Genomic DNA, 23,872 nt, shown 5'->3' with positions numbered 1-23,872 from the left:
CATTTATATAATAATAACAAAAACACTCAGGCTATTACATTAGTTGCAAATAATTTTTCCTAGTTTACTACTTGGCAATCAAATCTCTTCATCTTTTTCTTTGGGCTGTCCCCTAATAGTCTCTAAAACCAGACTCTAGAGTTATCTTCAAACATTCAGCAACATATACAAAATTCACCTAAGAATGCATCCACCAGACAGCTGATTCCACGCATGGCACGAAAAAATATTTGAGGCAGATGTTTAAGGCAGGGATACTGATTCAATTCTTGTGGCATTCCGCTCACATTTAAGAACTGTTCCTGAAATTTGGGAGTAGAGCTTATAATGGCTGGGTTACTCAAATCCACGGGATTACTATCAAAAGAGAGAGCAAGAATTAATTATACATTTAGAAATTTCTTTAGCAATAAAATGCATGCAATCTAATTTTAAGAACAGGGCTGTGTGTACCTATTTGATTCAGAGAGGAGATGAATCTGTGTTTAATAGGCTAGAGAAGCAAACATCAACTCTACAGAAGACCTGCAGTATGTTTACATAAACTTCATTTGCCTATTCAGAGAATGAGAACCAAAATAAGACTAGAAATTTTTACTTTATAAAAGTATATATGGATATATTGTTATATGTTTGGAATTAAGCAACAGAATGGTAAAATTATAAATAAATGTACAAGAACCCCAAGGAGAAAATTTTACTTGAGTATTAATATTTCCAATTTTGAAAAAACTACGTGAAAATTGGGATTAGTGCTTACGTTCTTGTGCATGCACTCAAGTCATACATTTTGATATATTTAAAACAACATATTTGGGCTTGAGTATTTCCACTGAAAAACAGATTTATGTTTTCATTCAAAACAGTCTGCTTAAGTGTCCATTAAACAGCCTTTCCAACTCAAAGTAATAATGTTAGTTAACGCATAGCCAGCCACTTGGAAAGAACTTCCACTAGCTACAAGATCAAAAGAATTAAGCTGAGAAATATAAATGAGTGGTTTATAGAGGACCTGGGCCTTTGAAACCTTTTTTCATCCAGTTAGACCCTTAATTTCATGTAAATGAAAGTAAGGACAGAAGAATTGTATGGAAAAGGGCTTCTAGTATACTGTATACTTTAGTATACTATATCCACAAAACTGCAGTTCACTCTGTGGGGTGGAGGAGAAAAGCAGTCTCTAAGGACTTCCCTGGCAGCGCAGTGGTTAAGAATCTGCCTTCCAGGGCAGGGGATGCAGGTTTAATTCCTGGTTGGGGAACTAAGGTCCCATGTGCCTCAGGGCCAGAGAAAGAGAGCAGTGCATATACATAAGATCATCAAAACAGCCAAGACAGACAGATGACAGAGCAGCCTATCCCAAGGCTGCCCAGATCCCTCCAATCACGAGTACTGAGTGTTCACTGCTTCCCGACGCCCAGTAAGACCTCTCTATTATCACACAATAACGCCTCTTTTCCACCAGCATTTGTTCAAATTCCTATTCTGTACATTCAAAAAAAAAAAGTGACTAAAACATTCTTTCAGCTCAAGAAGGACAGAGTATGAAGAGATCAATTAATAGTGAAGGAGTAGGGGCTTCCCTGGTGGCTAAGTGGTAAAGAATCTGCCTGTGAATGCAAGAAACACAGGTTTGATCCCTGGTCTAGGAAGATCCTACATACCATGGAACAGCTAGGCCCACACACCACAACTACTGAGCCTGTGCGCTAAAGCCTAGGAGTCACTACTGAGCCCACTCACTGAAAACTACTGAAGCCCCCACGCCCTAGAGCCTGGGCTCCACAAGAGAAGTCATCCCAATGAGAAGGCCATGCAGTGCAACAAAGAGTAGTAGCCTCCACTCACTGCAACTAGAGAAAAACCCGTGCAGCAACAAAGACCCAGCACAACCAAAAGTAAAGACTGTAAATAGTGAAGGAAAAGGAAAAGACTACCTAAGAACCACCACTAAAAAAAAAAGAACTACCATTAAAAAAGATTCCACTACTAGAGTTTTACTGGTGGCGTATTTCAAATTCTTAAGGAATATATAACTTTCATACAACAGAGTACAGAAAAAGATAGGAAGTTTCCTAGTTTTTTAAAGTCGCCAAAATATAAATCAGTCAAAAAACAGAAAGAGAGACAATTTGGGAAAATATTAAAAGAACAACATTCTATAATTAAGCAGAATTTATCTTTAAAGGATGCAGGATTCAACATTGGGGGAAAAAATTAATATACTATCAACAGATAAAAGAAGAAAAGATATTTAATTGCTTAAACAGATCCCAAAACATGACTTGAAAATAATTCAGCCCTATTTCCCATTTATATTTTTAAATTTAAAATTCTTTAATTGCTTATGAAATCAAGAACACAAGAAACAGTAACTATCTAATATTAACAACCAATATCCCACTCAAAATTTCATGCAGTAGAGGCATTCGAGTGAAAATCAGAAAAGAGGGATGTCAAAACAGTGTCATTTTAACACAACAGTGTTGTAGAAATTCTGACCAGTATCAATAACCTCAGATATGCAGATGACACCACCCTTATGGCAGAAAGTGAAGAAGAACTAAAGAAAGTTGGCTTGAAGCTCAACATTCAGAAAATTAAGATCATGGCATCCGGTCCCGTCACTTCATGGCAGATAGATGGGGAAACAGTGGAAACAGTGTCAGACTTTATCTTTCTGGGCTTCAAAATCACTGCAGATGGTGATTGCAGTCATGAAATTAAAAGATGCTTACTCCTTGGAAGGAAAGTTATGACCAACCTAGATAGCATATTAAAAAGCAGAGACATTACTTTGCCATCAGAGGTCCGTCTAGTCGAGGCTATGGTTTTTCCAGTGGTCATGTATGGATGTGAAAACTGAGCGCCTAAGAATTGATGCTTTTGAACTATGGTGCTGGAGAAGACTCTTGAGAGTCCCTTGGACTGCAAGGAGATCCAACCAGTTCGTCCTAAAGGAGATCAGTCCTGGGTGTTCATTGGAAGGACTGATGTTGAAGTTGAATCTCCAATACTTTGGCCACCTGATGAGACGAGCTGACTCATTGGAAGAGACCCTGATGCTGGGAAAGATTGAGGGCAGGAGGAGAAGGGGACGAGAGAGGATGAGATGGTTGGATGGCATCATCAACTTGATGGACATGGGTTTGGGTGGACTCTGGGAGTTGGTGATGAACAGGGGGGGTCTGGCCTGCTGCGGTCCATGGGGTCGCAGAGAGTAGGACAAGACTGAGCAACTGAACTGAACTGAGAACAATATACAAAAATAATTGTAACAAAAGTGGCAACTTTTCAAGCACCTACCACATAGCAGATGCAGTCTTTCACATTTTCTTCAATTCTTATAACAATATGGACACTATAATTATCCCCATTTTATAGACTAAAAAAGACTCAGAGAGACTAAATTGCTTGCTCAAGCTCACAAAGGAAACAGTAGTAGAACACGAACTCATATACAGGTCTTACTGCAATCAAAATACTTTTAACACAGACTCAAGTATAAATGCCTGGAGAATTTCATGGACAGAGGAGCCTGGTGGGCTACAGTCCACGGGGTTGCAAAGAGTCGGACACGACTGAGCGACTTCACACAAGTATAAATTACTAGAAAGGAGACATTTTTTATTTGCAGATATATGCAAATATATATGTCTGTTATATCTAGAAATCTAAAAAGAATCAGTGAAATACAGCATTAAAAAACCCCAAATATAATATACAAAAGTAAAATACGTAAAACATTTTCTTTACAGCAGCAACAGCCACTTGTAAGATTTAACAATAGGAAAAAAAAGTTAGCCTTTCACAACATCAGCAATAAATACATAGGAATAATGGCAAAAAAAAATTATGCAGATGTACAAAACACTTCCACAAGATATTTAAGATTCTTAAAAAGAAAAATACCTACTCTTGAAAGGCAACCACAATATATTAAGATGTCAGCTGCTCCCAAATAGAAATACAAGCTAATACAATTCTCATCTTTGGCAGAGATGAGAATTGCTTAGCTGTTTGGTAATTTCTCTTTTCCTTCTATGTTCTCTTCTAATTTAATGTGGCATATGTGAGTTCCAGCCAAAGGAATATGGGTACCAGTGATTCACATCAATTTAGGAGCTGGTCCATAAAAACTTTCTACATAATTTTCCTTGCTTTCTCTTTTCCAACTTCCAGCCAGATACAGAGGCTTCTGCCTACAAAGTTAATGCTCTAATAAAGCCACATGTTGAAGATGGCGGAGCCTTTGCCAGCCTGAGGCCCTGAACAACTACCTAAGCAAAGCTGCTCCTTACCCAAGGCTTTTATGAAACATATTGTACCAAGCCACTAAAATTTTCAGGTTCATCTGCTAAAGCAGGACATGTTCCTTACCCTAATATATACTCCAAACCCCAACAGGTTTTGTGAGGTTCTTCTCTTCACGTGTACTTTATAACATGTCAAATGGATTATAAAATTCATCTAAAATGTTAAATAGGCAAGAGGGATTCTTAAAAATATTCTAAGTGGAAAAAGGGAAAAAGTCATTAGTTCTACCAAATACCAATAACTATAGAAGGTTAAAGTAATTAAGTGTGACTCCTATAAGAATGAATGGAAAGATCAATGGAATAATATGCAACCCAAAGACAAAACCCATACATATAAAGAAACTTAATGGCACAAAGAAAACAGTCAGAAGCAGTGAGTGAGTATAGATGAGTATATACCTGACCAAAGTACACAGAAGACTTTCTAATCTTAAGGAAACAGAAAATGGTCACAGAAAAAGGTAGATATAAAATCACTGAAAGATGAAAAACAAACTACAAACTGAAAAATAAAATGACAGAAAATAGTTAAGACCCCTAATTTATAAACAGGTCATAGAGAGTAATTTAGAATCACTAATATACAAACAGAAAAATGAGGCTCATCAAACTAGAAAGAAAAGATGCAAGGAAAAAGTTTATGAATCAAAATAGTACACAACAGAATTAAAGTTCCACAGAGCACAGGATGGGGCTAGAAGAGAGAAAGGTAGGAAGCAATGAAATTGAATTGAAAACAATATCATAAAGAAAGAAAGAGCATGAAGTATTATTACTTTTAACAATTTGTCCCTCTGTGAAATTTTATGCTGTTCCCTTAGTGGAATTTTAAACAAGGTTACCAGAGGAGAGGCCTTGAGAATAAGATTGACCAGTCAGTGCTGGTCACAGAGAGGAACAAGGTAGTCTTCAGCCCCCATAGAATGTGACAAAGTCCTGAAAGAGAGACTGTCACCCAGGTGGCAGCAACAGGCAGGAGAACAAATACTGCACCTACCGCAGGGAACAAGCCCCTAGAGAGTGTGGCCCAAGAGCAGCTGAGGAGAGCCTGACCCTGCCAGGATGAAGGGGCATGTGACACAGATGAGTGTATTGTCCAATTTGGCTCCATCTGACCCCTGGGCTTGGCAGCTACACTGTGAACTCCAACAAGGAGTTACAGTATGGTTCCTGCCTAAGACATTTACTGGGTAAGGACACATGAAATACAACAACAAAGGTACCTTAACATATGTAAAAAGCGAAACCAAGTCTGTGCAACACACTCATTATCCATTTCAGGAGGGATCAGACTGGCATCTTCATCGGGAACTTTAAATGGAGGAAATGAAGGACCATATGTAAAGCGTAGCAATCTAGAAAATTAAAAAAAAAAAAATCACACCACTAAGTTCATTTTTAACAGAACTGAAGATACATTCAAGCATTAAAATATAGTAAGAGAAATATGATAGGAAAAAATAAATGAAACTTGTATTATACCTCACTGAGGTGAATAAAATAAGTGAAAACCCTTTTATAAAATAAACTGGAAGAGGACTTTCAGTTTTGTAAAAATTATTTTAAAGTATTTATTTATTTAAATATCATTTATAATTTATCTCATATATTTATGTTATATGATTTATATTATAAATTTGTTATTTACTTATATGATTTCATTATAATTATAAAATAAGTGATTTTATAAATTAAATATTTCTTCTCATTATAAATTTTAATACATCTTATTATATATAACATAGTATGTAATATACAACACTGTATATAAATAACACTTATACAGAATATAATTTTATAATGTATGCTGCTGCTGCTGCTGCTAAGTCACTTCAGTCGTGTCCGACTCTGTGCGACCGCATAGACGGCAGCCCCCCAGGCTCCTCTGTTCCTGGGATTCTCCAGGCAAAAACACTGGAGTGGGTTGCCATATCCTTCTCTCAATGCATGAAACTGAAAAGTGAAAGTGAAGTTGTTCAGTCTTGTCCAACTCTTAGCGACACCATGGACTGCAGCCTATCAGGCTCCTCAGTCCATGGGATTTTCCAGGCAAGAGGACCAGAGAGGGTTGCCATTGCCTTCTCCATTTATAGTGTATACTATAACATAAATTACAAATTATATATAATTTTATAAAATTACAAATTATTTAAAATTTTAATTTATAACTGCAAATAACAAATCATATAATCATGCACAATTATGCTTATATTGATTATATAGTCATATAATATAAACAATAAATTCTTTTTTAAAAGATTCATCATACTACAAATGCCTTCAACACAACTAATTTATTATAATTTATTCCTAACAACTACAACATAACTTTACATGAAGTTTAGAATTTATGGTATGTGTCCCATAAGTTGAATTTGACAATTCAATTACTTAACTAAATACTAATATTCCAAATGTATTAAAACTGTTCAAAGCTCTTTGACTCAATTATTAATCTATTATACTGAGAACAGATTATGATCTATTACAGCTAATCTAAAAATATATCTTAATAAAATAACCAGAATACAAACAAAGACTAAGTGTAAAGTACTTGCAAATCAACAATATTTTTTCTTTTTTACTTTTATATCCTCCTTTATTTACCTCTTTTTGTTTTGTTTTTTTTCCTGCCCCACTGAGCAACTCATGGGATCTTAATTCCCTGACCTGGGACTGAACCCAGACCATTAACACTGAGGGTGCCGAGTCCTAACCACTGGACTACCAGGTAATTCCCAACAATAGTTTTTAAAAGGAAAACACAGAGAACAATTTAAATATCAAAACAGCAGAGAAACTATTAAATGAATTATAATTCCATTTATATAATGAAAAACTATAAGGCCATTTAAAATAGGATCTTGAGATCTATGTAAGAAGAAAAAAGGTACATGTAATTACTGGGACAAGAGTCAGACATAAAGTTAAAAAAAAGCAGGTAACATTATATAGAATAATCTCAAATTGATTTTTAAAAAAGATAGAAAAATATATATTCAAAGATTGGTTATTTGTAAGTGATGGATATTTCCCCTTATGTCTTCCAAATTTTCCATAATAAGCATGTATTATACTTTTATAATCAAGATAAAAAGATGTATTATTTAAAAATAGATTCATAATAGTGACATTCATAAAGACATACCAGAATAAACAAACAAAAATTCATCTTAAATGATGATAAAGATATATATATTAACTCATACAAAGACCAATGTACCTTCTGATACCACCTATAATACCACCTAGTAATACCACCTATAAATTATCTGTTTCCACCTCCTCCACTAACCCTCCCATTAAGTCTAAATCAGATTAAGTCTAATCAGATCTCCAGTCTCCTGTCAGATTAACTACCAGCGGACAGGAAATATAAGGGAGAGGAACATATTAATTAACAAAACTAGGACATAATCAGAAAAATCCAGAATGTGAAGCATTCAATAAGACAAAACAAACCAGTTCAACAAAAAACACCTGCAAGGAAATAAAAATGAGAGAGCAGGAACCTACAGTTTAAAATAGGCTTAAGAAATATGTCAACTAAATACAATGTCCATACCTTGTCTGTGTTCTGATTCAATGGAATCAACTATTTTAAAAAGTTGTGACATTCAGGGACATCGGAACACTCAATAGCTAAACAACATTAGAAAACTGTTAACATTTTGTTCATGTGTGATAATGGTATTGTGATCATGTTTAAAAAAGAATGCTCAGCTTTAAAGAGTTATATATTACAAGAAATGAAAAAAAAAGTCCGAAAAAAATGAAGCTTAACGGTTTACTCACAGAATAGTGATGATATTATATATAAATGGCTAAAACAAAAATCATTATTATAAAAAACTACCTACTTTGGTTACAGATGAGAATATTATAGTATGGTCCTATTTCTGTAAAATTATTTATAAGATTTCTGGTGAACTTAACTCTTTCTGTTATAACTTTCTTTGCTTCATTTTTTTAAAATAATGATCTTAAACATTTTGGACTTCCCTGGTGGCTCAGACCGTAAAGTGTCTGCCTACAATGCAGGAGATCTGGGTTCAATCCCTAGGTCAGGAAGATCCCCTGGAGAAGGAAATGGCAACCCACTCCAGTACTCTTGCCTGGAGAATCCCATGGACGGAGGAACCTGGTAGGCTACAGCACATGGGGTCGCAAAGAGTCAGACACGACTTAGCGACTTCACTTTCACTTTCTTTCTAAACATTTTAATAATCAGAATTAGAGTGGGATTTGGGGGGTGGGAATAGTAGGGCTCAGAATTCATCTGCCTCTCCAACATACTTTCTCAATCTAAAAGGTTTTAGATTAGACAGGCACAAGGCCAATTGCTACATCTATTTTTAAAAACTGATTGATTCTATTAACTAAAGTATAATAATAAGAGACACAGAATAGAGACTTTTACCACTTACTCCAGAAAGACACAGAATTAGGGGAAGGCTGCCTACAGCCAGATGGATGAAAGAAGGCAAGTTCATGACAGTAACTTACCTTGAAGTGAGCGCACAGATGACCTTGCTCCATTGCTCCACCACTGCCGGGTGGTGCCTCCAGTTAGCCACCATCTCCTTGGCTGTTTTCCAGTAAGGAGGTGTTGGGAAGCACCGCGTACATGCTAGTAACCAAACCTCAAAGAGAACACCAATCAACTTCTCTGCTAGATTCTCAGCAATGCCACCTTACCAACAAAAAGAAAACATCTTTGGCATACTTATTTGTAAAGCAGACTCTAACTCACCGATTTGGGAGAACTGGTCAAAAAATTAAAATAACTGCAATGTTAAGTTTTGACTTTCAAATAATCACTTAATAGTAAGAACAAAAAACTACTCTTAGGAGCTCTTATGAAGGAAATCATGAACACATCAACCCATTATCACATAGGAAGTTTTCAAGTGACCCTGCTGGGTTCTTATGGAAGATCTTAACCTTCCAGGAGCACACACAGAAGAAGGGAAAGGATGAGTGCCTACAATGAGCGAGTGCTATTAGTTTCTGTGCCACATAGCTCATACACGTGACCTCACATTAATTCTGCAGGGTAGGTTTTTATATCAATAGTATCTATTACCAAGTACCAATTATATCCATTTTGAAGATGAGAAAACAGGTTCTGGAAATTTAAGTAACTTGCCCAAGTTCACACAGCCAATAAGAAAAGGAATCAGAACAAATACCTGAGACTTCCTACCTTCAAACTTTGCTATAAAATGCTTCATGTGTTTGAAAGCCACCCTTCAAGGGAGAGGGAGACAAAGAAGGGAGCCAAAGGACTAGTTCTGGTAGGACAAAGCCTCAAGCATGAAAATAGAGCTGCTCCTCGGTTCCAAGCCTGGGAACTAAGGAGAACAGCAGCGGTCTGTACTCTGCCTAGCCACAGAAGGCAAACTTTGGATTTCCATACAGAACGAAAAGTTCTAAGGATTTCAAATGAGCAAAAGTGAAGTTTCAACAATAATAAGCTCCAGAAAGGGATGGATGGCTTGACTTATGGTGCTGAATCCCTGGCATGGGGATTGTTTAAGAGAGAGGCACACTACCTGTCTGGCTAGCTCATCACCAATCCCAGACAGGGTATTCTATTATGGAGTCCCTTTCAACACTAAAATTCTTCCTGGACACTGCATTTATGTGAGAGCACAAGCACAATCACATTTGTTAATAAAAAGAATAAACAGATGAATAAGCAACAGGGGAATTTGGAACTAGAATTGTCAACTTATTGTCTGTGTATACTCTATTGTCTGTGCTCCATTATACAAAGCAAGACATCTTAAAATACACTCTGAACTCATAAAACTGAAGGCTTTTTGATGGCTAGGTAATGAATGACATACTTGTCATACTTCCAAATAGAATACTTTAAGATTTTCTAGGTTTCATTTGCTAAACAAAATATCTTCTGCAGCCATCAAGTTTTCAGTCTTCCTGGATAACTACTTTGCAATCAGGTACATTAGTTGTTTCTTATATAGGCGATCTGTCCTGATACACTGAACAAGCTACTGTTGCTGTCATTATCAAACATGTACATTATCAAACACTGAGTCTCTCCTCATACTGGTTTGTCAACTGTAGTGCCAAATTTTAAATCCCTACTGAGTCTACTACTCATTGAATCTAAAAGTGAACTGTGTTTGGAGCTCAGCAATAAATCAGAAAAAATAATTAACAAACCTTGAACAGTTGGTGGCGCTAGAAGTATGTCATTAATCTGCAGAAGAAACAACAATAAGACTTCCCAGGTTTCTCGGGCCATAATGGATGACTCACGGGCCAGTTTTTGAATGGCTCTCAGGACCTGTAAGCATAGTCGGATCTGACTGGAGCCCTGTTCCTGTCTAAAGAAGACAGACAGACATCACTGACAAGCTTAAGGACAGAATGCAACAGTTAAAGACAGGCAACTCTCTGACAGCACCAGCAGACAGAACTAGGCGCACCCTCTTCAGTTCAAAGCTACTTCCTCCTCATGCAGTTTGGCATTCTGGGATGTAAACCTACCACTCCTAAAGAGCTTGAAAAGCTCCCGAGGAGAGGGAGGATACTAGAAAGTGGACTTCACCTCTGGGTTTTCTAAGTCTGAAATGTGCCTGGCACATACAACCGATACTTCATAGGTTTCTGCTGAATGAATGAGTAAATACCCACAGCTACTTCTGCTGCTCACACAGCAGAATGACCTTTGTATTCTTTAAAAAATTTTTAAACATATGTTCACAACAATTCAGCATGAACTTCATAATGCTCACAATCCCTTTGAAGTTAATGTCTGATAGAGAAGAGCTTAAAAAATGAAATATCCTAACAGGTCCCCCAAACTGATGGGATACAGAGATAACTTCCTCAGAAATGAGCACCTGCTAACTGTGGCTCTATTAAAAAAAGGCAACTTAGCCCAAAGGTACCCAAGATACTCCCAAAGAAGTTTTATAGCTCTCTTTACTTCACAACACCATTTTCCCCCAACAGTATTATTACATCAGTGTATCAGGGCTAGGGTTGAGGAGGAAGATAGAAGTACAAGCCCCAGCCCTTATTCCCACTATCCAACATGGATCACCTTAAGATTTTCAAGAATCATAGTAAACCTACTGCATTGGCAAATAGTGAATTGGCTTCCAGAGTTCCCATGTGAAGACCAAGGCAAGTAACTATCATTATTGAAATAAATCTTGAGGCCAAGTTTCTACATGACTCACGTCACAAAAAATTCATAAAACATGTCTCTATCAGAGGAGGGAATCTCAGAGCCTCCTTGAGAAATCCAGACAATGAAGTGAGTGCTCTTAGAACTTCCATCACAACCTCAAGATAAAGATTCTCAGATTCTGGGCCACAACCCATAAAATCAAACACTTACACTAGAGCTGCAAGAAAATGACAACCCTAAGTTCCTCCTAAAGAAGCCAGACCTAAAGTGAAATGATGAGACATTCACCTAGGAAAAGACAAGAGTCCCCAAGGACAGGGAGAGGTCCCATGTTCAGTCTGAGGTGAATCCAGACCACGGGAAGCCAAAAGGCTCAAGGTTGTATCTGTTGGTCTGCTACTAAGCAAGAGTAAGAAATACACAATAGCCCCAAACTTCATATAGCCATGTAAGAGGAAACCCAGAATAAAAAATAAAAATACCACTAGTGGTCCTGGGGGCAACATTCTTACAAGCTAGCAATAACACTAGAAACTTTTCAAACGGTAACCCAGGCTTACCTACCATTCCTAGTACTACCTGCCAGTGCAGAAAAGGAAACATCTGCTCCTTAGGTACTGTGGCATCACTCAGCAGCCTAAATTCAAGAGCAGTGTCCAAGTTTACACAGCTAAGAGAAATAAGGCAACCTTTACTGAAAAACAAATAGAAAGGTCGAAACACCACAGATGCTCTTTTCCCCCTAATATTTCCAAAAGTAACATGCGAACTTCAGAAAAACTATTCTAGAACATGAGCTGGTGAACTATGTATGGTATGTGGGTCAAATCTGGCCTGTCATCTGTTTTTGTAAAAAAAAAAACTTTATTGGAACACAACCATGCTCATTGATTAATATATCGTCTATGGCTGCTTCTCTATATCAGTAGAGTTGAATAGTTGAGACAGACACTATGGTATGGCCCACAAAGCCTAAAATATTTACTATATGCCTCTTTACAAAAAAAGTTTGCCGACGATTGCTTTAGAAAAATGCCACACTTTTTAAAGTACAGTATATTCGAGCAATGAAGACCCTAATCAGTTTTAAATGATGGCTATGTGCTCACTCAGCTATCAGTTCAGTTCAGTTCAGTCACTCAGTCGTGTCTGACTCTTTGCGACCCCATGAATCGCAGCATGCCAGCCCTCCCTGTCCATCACCATCTCCTGGAGTTCACTCAGACTCACGTCCATCGAGCCAATGATGCCATCCAGCCATCTCATCCTCTGTTGTCCCCTTCTCCTCCTGCCCTCAATCCCTCCCAGCATCAGAGTCTTTTCCAATGAGTCAACTCTTCACATGAAGTGCCCAAAGTACTGGAGTTTCAGCTTTAGCATCATTCCTTCCAAAGAAATCCCTGGGTTGATCTCCTTCAGAATGGACTGGTTGGATCTCCTTGCAGTCCAAGGGACTCTCAAGAGTCTTCTCCAACACCACAGTTCAAACATAATCAATTCTTTGGCATTCAGCCTTCTTCACAGTCCAACTCTCACATCCATACATGACCACCAGAAAAACCATAGCCTTGACTAGACGGACCTCTGATGGCAAAGTAATGTCTCTGCTTTTTAATATGCTATCTAGGTTGGTCATAACTTTTCTTCCAAGGAGTAAGTGTCTTTTAATTTCATGGCTGCAGTCACCATCTCCAGTGATTTTGAAGCCCCAAAAAATAAAGTCTGACACCGTTTCCCGTTTCCCCATCTATTTCCCATGAAGTGATGGGACCAGATGCCATGATCTTAGTTTTCTGAATGTTGAGCTTTAAGCCAACTTTTTCACTCTCCACTTTCACTTTCATCAAGAGGCTTTTTAGCTCCTCTTCTCTTTCTGCCATAAGGGTGGTGTCATCTGCATATCTGAGGTTATTGATATTTCTCCCGGCAATCTTGATTCCAGCTTGTGTTTCTTCCAGTCCAGTGTTTCTCATGATGTACTCTGCATATAAGTTATGCACTCCCCCAAATCAAACTGATAGGGAAAAGAGAAAGGCTACACCATTCTGACCTAATCTTCAGCAAAGTGGTAGAGGCTGTTTCCTCTATTTGAGCATTAGTTTTCATAAAAACAATTAAGTAAACTTGATGATTTTGTGACTATTTGACTCAAAAAACAAAAACAAAAAACTCCCAATAACAGGAGATAATATCATAACTCCCAATATTTAGCACTGAAAATATTCAGCTCCCTAAGATACAATTATCCAGGAGAACTCTAATACTCAGTTCAGCAAGCACCCTCTGAGAATTACACACACTTTTGGGAAAACAAGCTAATTACCAAATAGTAAAATGAACGATTTATACGGTAGTCATGCTTCTCAAAAGAGAAAAGCAAAAGCCTAATTAATATAAATGCAATTGATTTTTCTCATCAATAAAATTAACTGAGCACTCAGAGTTGGTAAGAGTACAAAGAGGAGACAATACTACCCATGAAACTCTCCCATTTACTAAGAAAAAGCCTAGCAAATTAGTCTCCTAAATGGGATGATAAGAAAGCATTAAAAGTATTATCATTTTAGAAGAATCTGCGTAGCTACAAACAATGTCTTCCTACCACTTACTTTCCACCATTTCCTGTTATAACTTCTATTTGAAATCAATAAATACAAACAACCAGCATTTAATTCACCCAAATGTAACCTAGACAGTATATTAAAAAGCAAAGACATCACTTTGCCAACAAAGGTCCAAACAGTCAAAGCTATGGTTTATCCAGTAGTCATGTACAGATGTGAGGGTTGGACCATAAAGAAAGCTGAGCACTGAAGAACTGATGCATTTGAACTGTGGTGTTAGAGAAGACTTCCCTTGGACAGCAAGGAGATCAAACCAGTCAATTCTAAGGAAATCAATTCCAAACATTCATTGGAAGGACTGAGGCTGAAGCTCCAATACCTTGGCCACCTGAAGCGAAGAGCCGACTCATTGGAGAAGACCCTGATCCTGGAAAAGACCAAAGGTTGGAGGAGAAGGGTGCAACAGAGGATGAGATAGTTGGATGACACCACCGACTCAATGGACATGAGTTTGAGCAAGTTCTGGGAGATAGTGAAGCCTGGCGTGCTGCAGTTCACAAGGTCACAATGAGTTGGACATGACTGAATGACTACACCACCAGAAGTAGAACTGGGTGGCTGGTGACGGGGTGATAAGATTAAGGGGTTAACAGACATACCTCAATGTACTGCACTTCGTTTTATTGCACTTCACCAATATTGTGGGTTTTTTACAAACTAAAGACTTGTAGCAACCTTACACTGACTGAGCAAGTCTGTACGTGCAATTTCCCCCACTGCATTGCTCACTTCGTGTCTCTATGCCACATTTTGGTAATTCTCAAAATATTTTCCTTATTATTATATCTTTACAGTGATTTGATGATCATTGATCTTTGATGTTACTACTATAATTGTTTTGCAGCACCAAAAACCACGCCCATATAAGATGTCAAACTTCACTGATAAATGTGTTCTGACTGCTCCACCAACCAGCCATTTTCCTGCATTCTCTTTCTCCTCAGGCCTCCCTATTCCCTGAGACACAGCAATATTGAAATTAGGCCATTTAATAACCCTACAATGCCTCTAAGTGTCCAAATGAAAGGAAGAATCAAGTCTTTCACTTTAAATCAAAAACTAGAAATAACAAGTACCTACCGTAATAGCACAGGGAACCATATTCAATATCCTATAATAACCTATAATGGAAAAGAATCTGAAAAAGAACATGTGTGTGTGTGCACGCACGTGCACAAAACTGAATCACTTTGTTGTATAACAAAATGTAACACGGCACTGTAAAATGGTAGAAATGACTAAGCTTAGTGAGGAAAGCAGGTCAAAAGCCAAGACAGGCTAGAAGCTAGGCCTCCCGCATCAGTAAGCCAAATTGTGAATGCAAAGGAAAAGCTTTTGAAGGAAATTAAAAGTGCTACTCCAGTGAACACACAAATGATAAGAAAAAGAAACAGCCTTATTACTGATATGAAGAAAGTTTTAGTGTCTGGATAGATCAAACAAACCACAACATTCCCTTAAGCCAAAGCCTAACCCACAGCAACGCCCTTACTCTCTTCAATCCTGTGAAGGCTGAGAATGGTGAGGAAGCTGCAGAAGGAAAGTCTGAAGTGCAGAGGTTGGTTCATGAGGCTGAAGGAAAGAAGCTGTTGCCGTAAAAAAAAAAAAAAGTGTACATGGGGGGTGGGGGCAGCAGCAAGGTGAAGCAGCAAGTGCTAATGTAAAAGCTGTAGCAAGTTATCCAGAAGATCTAGCCAAGATAATTAAGGAAGATGAAAGTAGCCACACTAAACAATTGATTTTCAGTGGAGACAAAACAGCCTACAGGCTTCTAATGGAAGAAGATCCCATCTAAGGACTTTCATAGCTAGAGAGAACTCCTGGCTTCAAAAATGCAAAGGACAGGCTGACTCTTGATAGGGGCCTCAAGCAGCTAGTGGCTTCAAGTTGAAGCCAATGCTCATTTACCATTTTGACAATTCTAGGACCCCTAAGAATTATGCTAAATCTACTCTGCCTGTGCCATATAAATGAAACAATAAAGCCTAGATGACAGCACACCAGTTTACAACATGATTTGCTAAATATTTTAAGCCCATTGTTGAGACCTACTACTCAGAAAAAAAGATGCCTTTTAAAATATTACTGCTCATTTACAAAGCACTTGGTCATCCAAGAGTTTTGATGGATGTCACCTGCCATTTCAGTAAACAATGTTGTGGCCATAAAGCCACAGTCACTAAAGCCGCTCCCTACAGTACACCCTAGGGGAATTGAGGACAGAGGAAAACAAAATACTGAGCCTACACAGTTAAGATGCATATCAAAGGAATAATTTCAATAAGCTCAAACTCTTGCATCTTCCTATATAAAGAAAGGCACTAAAATCATTAACTTGAGATGTCTTTTTTTGATTAGCAGTAATTTTTCATGTTCTGCTACACAGCTTTTTTTTTTTTTCCCCAGAAAAACTCCTATATATCTTTGCTCCTTCCTTACCTCTTTGGAACACTCCCTCTGAGCATCTGAGAGGCTATATCCAGGCTATAGTTTTCAGTAAATCCGATGAATAAAATGTAATTCTCAACTTTTAGGCTGCGCAGTTTTTTCAGTCAACACTGAGATGTACAATGAGATTAATGTTGCCTGCTAACCTACCATTCATTCTGCTGCCCATGGATGAAGGAGTAATTTGAACTTTCAAGTCCTATTATTTAAGAAATACATTTGGGTAAGACTATAGCTGCCATAGACAGGGATTTCTCTGATGGCCATTTTCAATTTCAAGTAGAAACTGAAAACCCGGTGGAAAAGATTCATCATTCTAAATGGCATTAAGAATATTTATGATTCATGGGGAAAGGTCAAAATATCAACATTAATAAAAGTCTGGAAGAAGCTGATTCCAATCCTCATGGATGACTCTGAGGGGTTTAAGACTTCAGTGGAGGAAGTGAATGCAGATGTGGCAGAAATAACGAGAACTAAAATTAGAAGTGGAACCTGAAGATGGGGCTGAATCGCCGTAATCTCATGATGAAACTTTCATGGATGAGGAGCTGCCTCTTACAGATGAGCAAAGAAAGTGGTTTCTTAAGATGGAATCTACTTTTGGTGTAGATGTTGTGCACATTATTGAAATGAAAACAAAGGATTTAGAATATTGCATAAATTTAGTTGATAAAGCAGTAGCAGGCTTTGACAAGATTAACTCTAATTCTGAAAGAACCTCTATTGAAGGCAAAATGTTATCAAATAGCACTGCATGTTACAGAGAAATCATTCATGAACTGAGGAGTCAACCCATGTGGCAAATGTCACTGTTGTCTTATTTTAAGAAACTGCCACATCCACCCAACCTGATCAGCCAGCAGCCGTCAACATCAAGGTAAGACCCTCCACCATCAAAAAGGTAACAGTTCACACTAAAGGCTCAGATGATACTTAGCACTTTTTAGTAATGCTAGTATTTTTTAATTAAAACATGTACTTCGTTTTTTTAGACATAATGCTATTGCACACTTATAGACAACAATATAGTATAAACATAACTTTTATACTGGGAAACTGAAAAATGCTTTATTTCAATGTTTGCTTTACTGCAGCAGCCTGGAATCAAACCAACAATATCTTGAGGTATGTTTGCAAACTTGATCCTATAGATCACAGCACGTAATGAAGATTCTCTTTTTTAATTCAGATTTTCTAAAGTAATCTTCCTTCTAAATTTAAAATGCTAAAATTTACAGAGATGCTTTCTGGATAATTTATAGTCCCTCATCATCTGACAGACCAAAAGTCCTAACCAAAACTTTTCCAGAAGGATAGAAGTCAGCCCTCTTGACCCTTCCAGACATTTTCAAAAAAGAAACACACACAGATGAAAACAGATTTTTCTCAAAGGAAATCCCTACAAATGGGTAGGCAACTAATGTTTTCCTCTCCATTTTCTATTATTTCCAAAATCCTTTAAAATGACATATAATTCTTTTAGAATGGGAAAAAATGTTTTAGGTATAAGTAAGGCAACCCTGTGGATCACAGTAAACTGTGGAAAATTCTGAAAGACATGGGAATACCAGACCACCTGACCTGCCTCTTGAGAAACCTGTATGCAGGTCAGGAAGCAAGTTAGAATTAGACATGGAACAACAGACTGGTTCCAAATAGGAAAAGGAGTACGTCAAGGCTGTATATTGTCACCCTGCTTATTTAACTTATACGCAGAGCGCATCATGAGAAATGCTGGGCTGGAGGAAGCACAAGCTGGAATCAAGATTGCCGGAAGAAATGTCAACAACCTCAGATATGCAGATGACACCACCCTTATGGCAGAAAGTGAAGAGGAACTAAAAAGCCTCCTGATCAAAGTGAAAGAGGAGAATGAAAAAGTTGGCTTAAAGCTCAACATTCAGAAAACTAAGATCATGGCATCTGGTCCCATCACTTCATAGCAAATAGATGTGGAAACAGTGTCAGACTTTAATTTTTGGGCTCCAAAATCACTGGAGATGGTGACTGCAGTCATGAAATTAAAAGACTCTTACTCCTTGGAAGGAAGGTTATGACTGACCTAGATAGTATATTAAAAAGCAGAGATAACACTTTGCCAACAAAGGTCCATCTAGTCAAGGCTATGGCTTTTCCAGTGGTCATGTATGGATGTGAGAGTTGGACTGTGAAGAAAGCTGAATGCCAAAGAATTGATGCTTTTGAACTGTGGTGTTGGAGAAGACTCTTGAGAGTCCCTTGGACTGCAAGAAGGTCCAACCAGTCCATCCTAAAGATTGGTCCTGGGTGTTCACTGGAAGGACTGATGCTAAAACTGAAACTCCAATATTCTGGCTACCTCATGTGAAGAGTTGGCTCACTGGAAAAGACCCTGATGCTGGGAGGGATTGGGGGTAGGAGGAGAAGGGGACGACAGAGGATGCGATGGCTGGATGGCATCACTGACTCGATGGACATGAGTTTGGGTGAACTCTCGGAGTTGGTGATGGACAGGGAGGCCTGGTGTGCTGTAGTTCATGGTGTCGCAAAGAGTCAGACACGCCTGAGAGACTGAACTGAACTGAAGGCAACCGTACATTACAATAGTTAAGGTCTCTGTCACAGAAGGTAGGAGAAAAACTCAGTAATACAACTGTCAAAAGTATTCTTTCGGTCTACTACAAATTTGCCCATAATTTCAAATCTGCTTACTTCTATATCTTCATTCTCTCATAAGATTCATTTTAAGGTACAGGGCTTAGTTAGTCCTTTAGCTTAAGTTTAGACAAGAATTATGTTAGGCAAAAACAGGGTTTTTTTTACTGTAAGGGAAAAGGGGTCACAGTATTTTCATACCTAATAGCTATCAGATCTTAGAAGCAAAGCCAAAAGCTGTTAAAATGAAAACACATTGTTAAAGAGTCCTAGAAAACATTATATAAGCCCATCTCTCTCACTGATATTAACACATTTTTTAACTGAAAAAGACATGAAAATTACTGCTCAAAAGACTAACAATGAAATCAGTTCCTAGAATATAAAAAAGTAACAATGATGAATATTTTATTATGATCCGGATAATGGCCAGATAGACTAGTATAGCTTACCTTGGTACAAAAAGATTTTGCAGGTGTTTTAGTATACTTTGAACATATAGATTAGGCTCTTTAATAACTGGCAATGGAATAGAATCTTTCGGTAACACTAAAGCCATAATCCAGTCGGTATATACATCAACACAATATTTTACAGTCTCTCCATCCAATGGAAGTGTCAGTCCATAGCAAATTACTTCCATGGTCCATTTTACCTACACAAAAGAAAATATAGATATAGAATTATTACACATCCCTCCCTGTTTATCAGTGGACTGATTTAAAATGTTAACTTCTTATTACCAAAAACCTCTCAATTGAAGTATATTCGTCTCAACATAGATCAGATTAATTTTAGAAAATGCACCTCCCATGTATAAGACATACTCAGACAACACTCTCTAAGCAAAAGATTTAAGAAAATAAATTATGTGCTTATTTCTAATTATCAAGCCTACATTGGCTTTCACCCCTTAGACATTATTACTGTTTGCTCTGTAAAATAAAAAGTACAGGTCATCTTGGCTTTCCACAGAGATTAGATACACAGAAATAGAAAATTTTAGATATTTTCCTCCACTTAATTTGCATGTGGGTATGTGTCATTTAGGAAATCATTTACATAAATTTAATCATATTCCATTTTCAGATTATGCAACTTAACAAACAACAGGAAGGAAGATGAACTGTCCAACTCTTACTGTGTGACTATTTTCATTTGGCAAAGAAAATAATATTTTAAATGGAAGGGCAAGATCAAACACAAGACAGAAGAGACTGAAGCTGGGTAACATCTTAAAAAGGCACTTGCTGCTAAGTCACTTCAGTCATGTCCGACTCTGTGCGACCCCATAGACGGCAGCCCACCAGGCTCCCCTGTCCCTGGGATTCTCCAGGCAAGAACACTGGAGTGGGTTGCCACTTCCTTCTTCAATGCATGAAAGTGAAAAGTGAAAGTGAAGTTGCTCAGTCGTGTCCGACTCTTTGCAACCCCATGAATTGCAGCCTACCAGGCTCCTCTGCCCATGGGATTTTCCAGGCAAGAGTACTGGAGTGGGTTGCCATTGCCTTCTCCAAAAAAGGCACTTAGGTACACTAAATGACTTCCAGTCTCCTGACCTGTCTGAATCATAGGGGCTGAGAGGAATTGTCTGAGACTGTTGAACCACTGCCAGCAATTACGAATGAATAAGGTACAATGAAAAGGGGAAAATGGTCCAACTTGCAAAAGAAGATAAAACTATATTCCAGATAATGTAGACTGGAAAGTTTAAGTGAATTCCAGACAAAACTCTGGGACAAATTACTAAGCAGATGATCAGGGAGTACTTATAAAAGGGAAGAAGGGTCAGTGGGAACTAGCCTGCTCAAAAGAACAAGTCATGCCAGACAAGCTTCATTCCTTTATCAAGAGGATTACTATGAAGGCAGCTGGTATAAACCTGGTACTGATTTAAAATCAGTTTCTGAGGCACTTTCATAAATATTATCTAACCATCAGAATAACCCATGTGAGAGGGTAAACTATCGTCATTTTAGACATAAGAAAACTGAAGTTTAGCAAATTAAGCTATTTGGCCCAAAGCCTCTGCTTCAAAATACCAGAGCTGAAAACTAGATCCCTGGCCTAGAAATCTAAAGCTATTCTCACCATGCCATTAACAGTCTTCTCTGGCAAAGGGGGATCTGGGCTTTAATAAATTTGGTCCTTGTGGACAAGATGGAGACAACATATAGTCCAGAAGAAGGTAGAATGGCTGGATTTGTAACTGGTCAAAATAATGTGGGAGACTAGCAGTAGATTACTGTACCAAGATCATTTTGGAAGCAGATGCCCAATGGCATGCCAAAGGCTCTGCCAAGATTTTAACTTAGAGAAAATTGGATTACATGCTGACCATGTGTAGACGTCACAAAACTAAAAAAATAACTAACTTGTAAAACAGAAATTCAGGATTCACAAAGATTTCAGGAGTTTAAAACTAAACCTGAATGTAACAAGATAAATACATGTACTGAAATATTTAAGCTCAGAACAAAACTACAAAGGTCACAGGTAGAAAATATATAACAACAGTGTAACAGAAAACAACATGTCACAGCAATTAATATTAAAAGCAACTATAACAACACATTGAGGCTATGACAAATAAGGTGGGGAGGGGTGCAGAGAGGGATTAAGCTGAACAAGGTAAAGAATTTTAAAAGAGGCTGCCAAGTTCCTAATTATCAGAGGAAAGACCAAGCAGAAGATATACCTTTGGTGGTATCTTCATACAATAGTTCACTTACATAATTTGAGAGGACACTGGATTTAAGAACTATTATTGTCTCATATTCTTTCGAGAGTAGAAAGAGCTGCACTGAACACCACCACCTAATCACATGCCATCTCCTCCCAGGAGAAAGCAGCAAGGAATTATAGATACACCAAGAAGAGAGTGCACCAGGGCAAGTGCTAGTCCTTAGGGTAGGTCTCTGCCAGGGCACTCCGAGAAGAAAATGCTCTTCAGTATGAAGGGCTTCCCCTTTGGTAGTCCATGGCCTACAGAGGGTAAATAAACTGCCTCCTGAGCTATAATCTTCAGTCTCTCTAGAATGGTCCTATACCTGGATTAAGTCTAATCTCTCCTTCAGGAGAAATCAGAACATAAGTGAAAAGGGATGGGCAGGTTAAGTCCAACTTAAAGCAACCTAACTGTAATGCCCAGTCCCCTGAACCCAAGAACAGAGGACCAGCTCCAGGCCAAGCCACTCCAAAAACTCCTCATCTTTAGGGACAGCAAACATGACCCCCATTCCAACCACTTGGGCTCACAGCCATACAGATTGAACTGCTCTGCAGAACTCTCAAACTTATAAGTCAGGATGGAGACAGCAGGAGAGCCTCAGGCTCAATGCACACGGGCAGCCTGAAAACCACACAAAACAGGCCTTTGGTTAGAGGCCTTTTAGAGGTAAAAACAAAGACCTTCCAAACACAGCCTCTGAAGAGAAATCTGAAGACTGAGCCTAGAACTTGGGGAAAGGGCCTGATGTCCTGACATCCAAGTCTGCTCAGCACACAGCTCAGGTGGAGGAGAATTGGGTCCGAGAAGGCAATGGCAACCCACTCCAGTACTCTTGCTTGGAAAATCCCATGGACAGAGGAGCCTGGTGGGCTGCAGTCCATGGGGTCGCTAGGAGTCAGACACGACTGAGTGACTTCACTTTCACGAACTGGAGAAGGAAATGGCGACCCACTCCAGTGTTCTTGCCTGGAGAATCCCAGGGATGGGGGAGCCTGGTAGGCTGCCGTCTATGGGGTTGCACAGAGTTGGACACGATGGAAGCAACTTAGCAGCAGCAGGAAGTCCCAACAGCACAATGGAACAATCTATTCCTTGAACTCCCACAAACTCTGAGCTCTAACCCACAACCCATATAAGTTCAAACTGAGAAGTCACACTCCACTGAGCAGAAATCCATTTTAAAAGTGTGTGTTAGTTGCTCAGCTGTGTCAGACTCTTTGCAACCCTATGGACTGTAGCCTGCCAGGCTACTCTGTCCATGGGATTCTCCAGGCAAGAATACTAGAGTGGGTTGCCATTCCCTCCTGCAGGGGATCTTCCCAACCCAGGGATTGAACCTGGGTCTCCTGCATTGCAAGCACATTCTTCACTGTCTGAGCCACCAGGGAATCCCATAAAATGTTAAATAGATTATGCAGTAACAACCATACTTTCACATAGTAGAATGAAATGAAGAAACACTTACTTCTTTGTCAGTTTTTAACAAACTCTCACTCCCAGCCACTGAAGGGGTACCTAAGGCCTGCCCGAGAGGATGAACCACCGCGTTTGCCACCTCTCGCCCAACGCTCTCTGGATAGCTGTGCAGCACACTGGTGTGGCCCTGATCATTCTGAATCACCAAATGCAGCGACCTCCACTCAGAGTACATCGTGCCGCTAAAGGACTATCCAAATGGCACCTGAAAAGACAAAAGAGAATTCCACGTCAGATTATACTGCTGGAAGCTAATAAAAATAAGTAAAATACATATTTACCCTACACAGCACAATAAAGCAGCTGCCTTGAGATGACTGAGGGAAAAAAAACCAAAACACCTAAATGTTTTGAGGATGTTCTCAATAGCCTCTTGGTGAGATCAGGCAGGAAAGGCAGACCCTGGGAAGCAGCTGTCTGAGCACCTCCGCAAAAGAGCCTTCAGAAGCCCAGAGGAGAGCTGGGGCAG

At 38.6% G+C, this 23,872-nt stretch overlaps 1 protein-coding gene across 2 annotated transcripts in view; it reads right to left on the bottom strand.

Moving 5' to 3' along the window:
- RALGAPB (Ral GTPase activating protein non-catalytic subunit beta) overlaps positions 1 to 23,578 on the bottom strand; it is a 74,251-nt gene extending 50,673 nt beyond the window's left edge. For both annotated transcript variants that reach the window (XM_068987176.1, XM_068987177.1), the window contains exons 1-6: positions 23,393 to 23,578; positions 19,649 to 19,851; positions 10,512 to 10,675; positions 8,826 to 9,012; positions 5,543 to 5,674; positions 179 to 357 (exon numbers count right to left, since the gene is read on the bottom strand). In XM_068987176.1, coding sequence (XP_068843277.1) covers positions 179 to 357; positions 5,543 to 5,674; positions 8,826 to 9,012; positions 10,512 to 10,675; positions 19,649 to 19,851; positions 23,393 to 23,578 — 1,051 coding nt within the window. The remainder of the gene's footprint in view (positions 1 to 178; positions 358 to 5,542; positions 5,675 to 8,825; positions 9,013 to 10,511; positions 10,676 to 19,648; positions 19,852 to 23,392) is intronic.
- Positions 23,579 to 23,872: the final 294 nt, after the last annotated feature.

Source organism: Capricornis sumatraensis, chromosome 15 (assembly GCF_032405125.1).
Source record: "Capricornis sumatraensis isolate serow.1 chromosome 15, serow.2, whole genome shotgun sequence".
NCBI classification, from domain to species: domain Eukaryota; kingdom Metazoa; phylum Chordata; class Mammalia; order Artiodactyla; family Bovidae; genus Capricornis; species Capricornis sumatraensis.
The sequence above is the reverse complement of the archived record's forward strand: the minus strand, read 5'-3'. Positions and strand labels throughout refer to the sequence as shown.